Here is a 10401-nt window from a genome sequence, read left to right as displayed (position 1 = left end):
AAATGTCACTCTCTGCACCAATGGAAAGATGAATTTTCTGCGAAGTAGCTCTTCCAGAAAAAATGTCCCGCAGAAATGTAAATTAAACAGCTAAAAACATATTGCTTAATATGAAGTGGATGTTACACCAGAATTTTACAATTTCTTACAAAAATTTGATAAATGTTCTGATTTGTTTCGTCTGATTTACGAAATTCCAAATTGCCTGAGCAAACTTGTATTGAAAACTTGAAAAAGTATTTGCCCCCGTGGATAAAACTATTTTATTACTAGCGGAACCCAGCATATAAGACACTGTACGTATTTTCTGAAAGCTTGGATATAACATATTTAGCTTTATCGGTGAAGTACCACTAGTGTTATCCCAAAAATAGTTTCTTTAGATGCTTACCTATTTAACAAGTCATTTACGTGAATGTTATCTGTTTTTAATAGCAGAAACAGCAGGCACATACATTTCATAGCATTTCATTGGCTTAGAAGATTATACATTAACTGGCTAAAAATGACTTGTATACCTTGATTTAAAGTTTTCTGGGCCTGATACGTTAATCTTTGTTTGTATTAGCCCTGTTAGAATTCATTTTTAGTATTAGTATGTGTTCACATAATAATGTTGTTGACAATACTGTATTATCATGTCAGTAATTTATAGCGCAATTTTCTACCTAGTCTTGCATACCAAATCATTTGTACCATTTCCAGTGTCATAAAGAAATTTTTACACAGGACTGCAAGTTTAGCGTTGTAATAGTTTCTTTTTTTTTTCACTCTGGGCATTTATTGTGTTTGTAAAAAAAAAAAAAAAAAAAAAAAAAAAAAAAATGACATGAATCCCACTTGTTAAAAGGTCCAGGTTTGTTTTTTGAATTGTGAATATCTTTCAATCATGATTAATTAGTAAGAAATAAAGCACTATGTGCATTCAGTATGAGCTCTGTACTTGTTAATAATGGTGTCACATGTAGACCATTAATTGAATGGATTGTTGTTTATTTTGAGTAATGTGGGAAATCCTGTTGGTCTGTACCAGTTTGTTCTATATCAATGTACAAGTATGCAATGAAACAAAAGAGGATGAGTTTGAACACTGAGGGCAGGCATTGTTGACTGAGATTTGTTAACTGTAGAGGGCGCCATGCATTATAGGAGTAAGTACTGTAAAGGGGGTAATTATTCACTGGGTTTTAATTTAGCTTATTTCGCTGACTGGAAAATGCGCTAATTTAAAACCCAGTGAATATGTAAAATTTAGCATAGAACACATTATCTAAATGACAAAACCGTGAATTTAAAACCCACTGAATATGCCTGAAATGGTAAATCAGTGAAATTTAAACCCAGTGAAAATTAGTCATTTTACAGTATTTGCAAAATGTTAAGAGCCCCCCCCCCCCCCTGCAGTATTAAATGTTCAAATTCACTTGGTACTAGGACTAGATAAAGCCTCGTAAAAAACTGCTTACATGTGTGAACACAAGTTAGCTATCATATATTGCTTTTATAACATTTTTACAAATAAAGTGCTATTCAAGATATCGTCATAAAATGAAGCTATCAACATTTTCGAAGAATGGTCATTTTTTTTTAACTAATGTTTGCTAATAGAGAAATGAAAATCTCTTCACAAATCCACCCATGATACTAACATATTAAGCGCTCACGCCAAGTGCAGGTTGACTTCAAAATGAAAAGTTTTACGTCTCTGGGTTATCAGCTAGGTGCTTTGCACGAACAACACAAACTTGCGGTTTCAGAAACGACACATAATCATAAAATAGTTGTAAAGTATGACTAAATAAATACTATGTTCAGTCATATTTTGCATAATTAATATCCAGTGATGAACATCGAATAAAGTTGGTGGACGAATTAGGCCGCAGTTTGACAAAAATTGCAGCCCTAGGTGCCAATAAAATTAGGCCCGGTGTCCCCTAATTGGTTCTCATTTTTACAAACAAGTAAATTGGTAAAAAATTGCTTTTTTAAAAAGGGGTAAAAAAGGATTTGATCTAAAAAAAAAAAGTCTACCAGTAAGTTGGATCTTTGAAAATTCTGTCATTCAGATACTGAGAGTGGAGAGGGTGCAAGAACTTGTTTGAGACTCGCTGGGGAGCTTACCTCAAGGTTTTTAGTAATCGTTAGACGTAGTCCGAAATGGGGACTTGTTTTGGGGTTTGTCCTGGACAGATTTTCTCCAAAGATGGTACAACGACGAATCATAATGAGAGACATGTGTACATTGATTTATTGTTGGTTTGGTTGGCCTTTGACTAACTGGCGGCCTTTTTTGTCCTAAAAATCAACAATTCACTACGGTCCATTACTCGCCATATTTTGAACTGTAGGCATTAATCTGCGATTCTGCCGATGACTGAGAGAAATCTAGGTCAGGGGAAGCCCCATAACAATGAGGCGCAGGCCATCTTGTCCCCTGGTTCTTTGTCTCACACCGAGGACTAAGCTAACGCTACGGAAAAAGTGGGGTGGCAGGGGGTCCCGGAGTCTGGTGGGTATGAACTATGTGAATAGGCGGGTTGAAAACCCTCTGCCTAATTTGGACATGTCATCAACCGTTTCTCGGACATGCCTTGACCGATTTCATTCAGACTTTGCATTGACATCAGTCATAGTGGGTTACTGATGCACGTCATTGTTTTGTTTTTTTATTTATTATTTGACGGATTGGTGGTCATTTTGTTTTTTACGAGTGTTCTGCTCATTTTACAGAGATGATTGTACAGATTTGGGTTAAATTTGGTACAAAGGCAAGATATAAAAATGTTGTGTTCAGTTATTTTTAGTTTTCATAGAAATTTAGCTGAATGGCAGCCATTTTCGTAGTTTTTGTTTTTAATTATGTTCGGATTTTAATGAAATTGTGAATATTCACATCCTGTTGTTTTCAATGGCCTTTGGCCAAGTTTTAACCAATTTTGTCTTCATAAAAGTTGCTGTTTGTCTGTATAATTTCTCTTTTGTCATACAAAAAACTTGCACATCATTAGTGGACAGCCGTGTTAATGTTACATTATGAATCCCTGATACATTGCTTGCAGCATCATCTTGCAACATCAATCTCCTGAATGCATTAATTTCTATTCACATTTACAGGTTGTGCATCCTAGCATTGTCACATAAACATCACATATATTTGTACTGGAAAATACTCTGGAATGTTTTATCTGTGGTGGTGATGTAATTCAGCAATATACTATATCACTGTCATATCACGAGGTCATAACACTTCTCGGATGCGCATGATCACTGCCAAATGCTCCAGTCTTTTGGCCATGCATTACGAACCTGCACATGTATTAAGTTAATATAAGATAACAGTGACTGTCGTGGTGATTGTAATGCTTGGTATAAGGCGTAGTAATATTTCCAGTTCGCCGGAATTAATCCCTGTCCAACGATACCAGCTGAAATCTATTATACCAATTTCAAAAGACCGATTTAAAAATAATGCGTAATTTAATGCCATATTATCTATGCAAATATGCATTATGGACAAACCCGCTGATATCATGTTGCTAGTCAGAATGGTTCTGGTTGTCACGCACATCCTGTAAGGCGACTGTAGTGAATATGTACATATAGACAATTATTAGGAACATTAACTCGTTCACAACTAGAAACTACAAAATAAATAATTTAAACTGATTTTTTTAAATTCACTATTTCTGTCTGTAATATAATAATGATGGAAATATAGAATATTCTATTGTACATAGCCATTCCCCTTCCCATTATTTGCTCAACGAAAACTAACATTCTTTCAGCACTTTCTTGGTAACAAATATTAGTTTGAATGACAGTGTCCCACTGACATCTGTACATGTAATTTGGTGATAAAATGCAGTCTCGTAAACGAGGATTCGACACACAATTTAGTGTACGACAGAAAATTGTTGAACTTTAATTAAATGGGCTGTCATGTAGACAAATTGCAAAATGTACTGCGAATAATACATGCACTAAACTTATTACTAGCGGTGATGTTTCAGCTGGGAATGGGAAGCACGGACGAAAACACTGTAACAGAACATGCTTGACTGACAATATTTTACAGCATATTGAATTTTATAAACTGCGACAGCCTAGTATTTATCTGCGTGAAATTCAAAGTTACGCCAAGATAATGTGTGCCTCGATGTCCCCAGTTCATCCACGGTTTACCGGGGACTTGTTCACCACCTAAACATGAGGAAAAAGTTAAAATCTGTTGCTGCAGAGTCGACGACTGACATTAACGAATAACGAATGCTTGATTTTATCGATACCATTTCTGATTTTAGACCAAACAGCTGCACTGGTTTGACGAGGCGTCTGTCATTTGTACTACTGGAAATCGGCGTTACGGGCATGCAGAAATTGGTAAACCGGCGATAGAAATACAGCGGTTTGCGTCGAATGTTAATTCTGATAGCATTTGGACCTTCCAATGCCATGGAAATGATGAACTTTCTTTGAAGCAGTCAATGTAGAAGACCACGTTGGAAATCGTTGTTTGGCACCGGGAGATTGTGTAATCATGGATAATTGTGGTTTTCATCACGCCAGGATTGTCGAACCTAATTTGGAACATTTATTACAACAGCAAGGAGTGCGCCTAAATTTTCAACCACCATACAATCCCCAGTATAATCTGTGAACAATGTTTTCGGTCTATAAAATCGTATTTGCGGGGAAACCAAGAATTTTCCTATAGATTTACTGAGTTTGCTATAGCAGACGCAATTGGTCACATCATGTCAAATTTTTGCTCGAGAAAGTGGTTACGTGTGATTTGCTTCCCGCCAAAAACTGGTCAATACGAACTGAAATGAAAATCAACTTGTACCAGTTTTAAGACAATATATATTCACTTGTTATTCCTTTTATTTTGTTTTATAATCGTCTTTATTAATAAATAAAATATTTTAAGATGACAATAAAAACTACAATAATGCTGAACAAAATGTAGTATCTATTTTGAAAAGTTAACATTAACACGAGAAACTGAACGAACGACCGATAAAGCAGTTTTAACAATTTAAGTTTCGTTTACAAATATTTAAAAAATTAACCTAAATTTGAAAAAGTCTTGGCTTTGATTGTACTGAAGTATAGCTAGATTATATCCACTTCATGGTACATGGAAAACCATACAATGAAAACACTTTAAATTTGAGAAGTCTCTTGTAATGTTCGTAATGTCATAACCATGTGGAAAATAAAATCAGTCATGGTATTCTGGTAAAAACATAAACAAATTTTTTTTCAAATCCGCAGATTTAGATGCGATATTCGCCAAATCTAGTAAAGTCGGGCAAGACTGGTTTGTTTCGCCGATAATATCTCCCTCTGGGTTCTCCTTTTCCTTGGCTGTAGGTGCCAATTCTGAAAATTCCACTTCGTTTGCCATTTCAATTTTGGGTTGAGGCGTAGTCAATGCTGCTGTTGGTATGGGTAATGGTGAACTTGTTTCCGCGGGTCTTGCCATTACTGTACTAACTGGTGTAACGGGAACTTGCTTTGTTGGCAGGCATTCACTAAATATAGGTTCGGGCACTGTCATCACATTACTAGTAGGTGGTCGCATAAACGCCCAAAGGTTGATAAATGGAGTAGGATTTCCATACCATGGCATAATATTTTGCGGAATAACCATTCCTGGGTTGGGCTGTGCTGTAACATACGGAGCATAAACTTGATTTGCATGGTGTGGAATTGTAACTACGACTGTCGGCGACGGAGATGAAATAGCATGTTTCAATGGCGAGGTTTCCTTGGAATGTTTTATTGTGCGTGTTGTTATTATTTCAGACTTGTCTTTCACGTCGTCGTCATCAGGTTTAAATTCAGTAACCTTCCGTTTTCCCATTTCCAATAATTTAGGTAGATCAACTGCATCTTGGAGATTTCCTGATGGCAATTTACCATCCAAAGCGACTTTAAGGAGACGAACATCTTTTAATAACTTGCTGCGTCCCTCTAACCCAACGTACTTTTGTGGGAAGAGTCGTTGTACGCGTGGTTTCAGAACACTGGCAAACTGGGTTGTATTTTTAGCGATGAAAGACTTCACAGACTGTAATTCCCCTTCTAATGCCTACATCTTGTCTTTCTGTGAAATTGAGAAGAAATAAAATAAGAAAATGGTGAAAATAAACTGCTGAAATTTACTAACCCCATTTGAAGTGCGAACCAAAAAAGGTTTGCTACGAATGTCTAGACTACGAATACAGTAAAAAAATAAAATTATTTTGTGATGGTGTTTCATTATTAGCCGTCACCACTGTACATAAAGTAGGCGTGAAAAAATACGAATTAAATCATTCTATCAATATTTCGTAGCTTACTTGACGTAATGCTTCGGAATGTTGCCGGTGTTTATCTAATCGACCACAATACATATAACCAGCACATGGTTCATAACAACACTCACGACGGTCTCTGTTCCCACTTTCCTTGGGTCCTTTAGGGTGACATAAATTGCATGTAGCGTCAATAGCTGGGATTCCTGGTAGTGCACGTGTGGCTAAAGGTGATGGCGGATTCTTCAAATCTGTCCACTCGCGTTCAAGTACAAACTTGCTTTGTGATGATATTTCTAACTGGTCCTCCATTTCTTTTTGTCTGTCAGACTACAGGGAGCCCAGGAACTATGATCAACTGTACGCACTCCCTATGAGGGGTGGGGGTTATCGGCTGGTATCTAGTGTAAGAAATAGACAAGGGATGAAGGCTCCAGCCAGCTCATATTTTTTAAACTGGAAAAAAACGGACGAATCTATAAAAATCTATAAAAAATACCAGGTTGAAGAATATTAGTTGCTCTTTCAAATTTCGCTAAAGCCTTACCTATATTTTACCTATATCTGCAGAATAAATCAAGAAAACTACACAAATTAACTCCATTTACGAATAATTAACGGTTTGCCCGAACGCACGGCACAGTTGGAGGCGTGGCCTGTTCAGCATTTGTCAACAGCCGAACTACGTACGAACTACATCGAGGTCACGACTCGGTTAGCCTTGCTCAACTGGTTCGTAGCCAGTCTTGATTGATAACTTTTTTCGAAAACAAAAATGTAAATTTCATAAAACCGACGATTCCATGAATCGTGGCCACGATGACGCAACGTCCATATGAAGGCACGCGTTAAGTATCGCGCACGATGCTGTGTTGATAATTACGTTTACATGAACTGAGAAATTATATCATGATCATTTTGTTTGGAATACTACTAATTTGGAAACAAGTAACTAAATGAGTTGTGGGTATGTAATTTCATTTTTTGCTGCGCCCGCAAAAACATTTGAGCAAACATTAACAAAGGAATTATTTGGACAAAAAAGTCTAAAAGTATCATGTTACATTATCCATTAGCCCTTGCAAAGAGGAGAACACAGATTATCACAAACATTGCTGGGAATGAAATTAATGTGGCCATGCAAGAAGACATTTACAGCAACGGAGCTTAATTTTGTGTCTAAACTAACTGCAGCCAAACTTGACCACTCTCTCCGTTAGTTGATATGGTTGACAAGATTGCCATACGTGACCTTTAAAGCATTTTCGTTTAATCTGATTTGCGCGGGCGGATATATGCAGTTAAATGTGGCTGTGCTTACTGCAGTGTCATAACTCTCGTCAGTAAGAGGAAGTATACCAGTGTAATGTACATTTAATCACATGATATTATTCTCCCCATCAGCGATTTGCAAAAATGTTGACTCTATTTTTTAACTAACATAACCAAACAAGGAGAGGATGTAATGACAAAAGAAACATAAACCGTTTGAATATAGATGAACGGAATTGTGTTTGCAGGGAACATCTGTGTGTAATAATAAAATACGATTGTTAGGTTCAATCAAAATTCCACCAGAGTTTTATTATGTGCTTATATACACAACTTGACAAGTTGTTATACTAGTGACCCGTAATTGTTTGTAGCAAAACTTGATATACTCAGAGCATTGGGTTTACGTAATATTTCACTGATTGAGTGTGATAAAATGATATGTAAATATTTGAATCACATTTATTCAGGCCTATGAAGGTCGTATATTTTTTGAAACATTATTACAATTGAAGAGTTTAAAATATCCACGAATTATTTTCCATTTGACATTTTTATTGTGTCGTTTAGTTAAATTAAACATTAACAATAGTAAACAATAAGTTAAAGTTGAACAAATAAATATGACCAGTTGTGGCATTTGTTTTGTTTTATATAATGTCTCTTTTCAAGAATGTTTCAAGAAGGTTTCCAGCAGAAGCACCATTTTTGTGTGTGGAATATTATGCTAATAAGTTGAATGATTGCAAATTGCCAAAAAACGAATGAAAATGCAGCTTTTTAACTGTTCTACGCAAACGTCTAATAACGTCTAATAACCTTTTTTGTAAGTGTTTCATTCTCGGGTTCCATCACCGCCGGTGCCAACGCATATCCTGAATAATGAATACGCCATATCATGTAATATAATAACATTGTCACGAATGGGCTAGACTATGAGACATACTGAAATACTTAAAAGGGTGGAGGCAGAGTAAAGTTTTTGATCAAATATGTCTCAGTGAATAATCAGTGAAAATTAGCTACCCATGAGACTGATTTCATAATACACAAACAACTGTATTTTAACTATACATAATTGCAATAAATCGTACTTGTTCATTAGACAAGGATGTTATTGTTATATTATGATACCCTGGCAACACATTACTTGCAACAGGAAATATTTTTGGAATATTCCAATCCCCGTATGTATTAATTTTCAACGTTCGCTTAGAGTCCATGGTAATGTTAGCATGTCCACACACTGTGCACCCTAACACCGCTACAGAAACATTGAACGCCACAACTCCGTGTACTGGTTCAATGTTGACGGGGAATACTATGGTCCTATTCCCCCGTTTACACATCCAGAATGTTTTATTGTCGGTTCGGTCATCTTCTACTGTATATTCCATACGGGTTACCTTCCAGCCTATATCATAGCGAATTGGCTGTAAGGTATGTAAGTTGCCTTCTTTCGTGCTCATTGATGACCAGCATTGGGGAAACAGTGTCTGTGATCTTTTGAAGAGTGTGGGAGCCAGTGGTTTCTCAATGTTATGGTGAAGGTTGATCTGTAGTCGTGATGTAATATTTCGGAAAACCTGTTCGAACAGATGAGCAAGAAGTACGGCTGCCATTGTATGGGGGACACGTCCTGGATGCAAATCATCACTGCCCAATAGTCCCGCCCTCTTTCCTTTCTTAAGGAAACTGCACAATGCAGAAGGTAAACTTATAGATGGAATATCGTAATAAACAGACAGTGGTTTGCTTCTAGTTTTCTCTAGTGTAGTACATGAATGCATTTTAAACAGTAAATCATGCACGAAGTTAAGATAAAATACCTGCGGTTTTTGGGGCAGATCTAGTATAAGTCTCGTCAATTCTTCTAGGGATTCTGGTTCAATGTGTTCATAAAAGTCATTAATAGCCAATTCCCATATAATAATATCCATATCCGTTGCGTTCATATGTGTTTTAAAACAATATTTATAATAACTACTGTCTGTTGCGCCGATCGCTGCACTATGTATCTCAACATGGTTTATTACGAGTCGTAATAATTCTTCCAATACGCGTGAATAAATAAACTGCTGTCCACCAAGGCCGCCACCAGCTGAGATAGATGATCCTAAAATACCAATTTTGAGAGGCCGATTTTGAATTAATACGCTTTCCAATATATAATGTAGGCGATGCATTGATCCATTATGCGCAAACCCTTCTAATAACATGGGTCTTGTCATGTTTAATGTTATGTGAAGTTGATTCAACTTCGCTGTTAACTTGCCAATTCTTGTTACAGTGGTATTGAAGTGCGGTATGCCTGTGAAATTGACATCCTTCTCGGACATGTTTTCCTGTAACGCACCTTCGGGCCACTCAGTGCTTTGTTTTGACATTTGCAACAGTTCACTATATCCGTACTTCATGATAAATGTGCGTATATTCGTATATAAAGCGATGGTTAGAACCAGGGAAGAAATGAGTATCGCGGCAGATATCAGCGAAACCCTTGTCATCTTGTCTTCTATGACATAACGAACGTTATTATTTTTGCGGAAATACAGAGTGCGGAAATACAGAGTGAATATGAGAGAGCAGCGAAGTCAACTATGCGAAAATATTAACACAAGGATCACTGATGATAATTTGTAGTACAGCTGTTTCCTCTCACATTAGTCGCTTTCCTGAGAACAGTACAACAATCACCGTGGATTACACTGGAAAACAAAACACCACCATATGGTACCTAATACGTTAGCAGTTCTTGAACAACACACACGTCGGAAATATGATAGACGATAAGATTTCAATATACAGAGCCCTAAATTGAATTGTA

General features: G+C 36.6%; 1 protein-coding gene across 1 annotated transcript; it reads right to left on the bottom strand.

Moving 5' to 3' along the window:
- Positions 1–8638: 8638 nt before the first annotated feature.
- On the bottom strand, positions 8639–9991 carry LOC146750814 (uncharacterized). Its single transcript, XM_085497431.1, has one exon. It carries the CDS (start codon positions 9989–9991, stop codon positions 8639–8641), a length of 1353 nt encoding a protein of 450 aa, XP_085353557.1.
- Positions 9992–10401: the final 410 nt, after the last annotated feature.

The sequence above is a fragment of the Saccoglossus kowalevskii genome, chromosome 1, assembly GCF_978046115.1.
Source record: "Saccoglossus kowalevskii chromosome 1, keSacKowa6.1, whole genome shotgun sequence".
Classification (NCBI taxonomy): Eukaryota; Metazoa; Hemichordata; class Enteropneusta; family Harrimaniidae; genus Saccoglossus; species Saccoglossus kowalevskii.
This window is presented reverse-complemented; position numbering and strand designations above follow the sequence as displayed.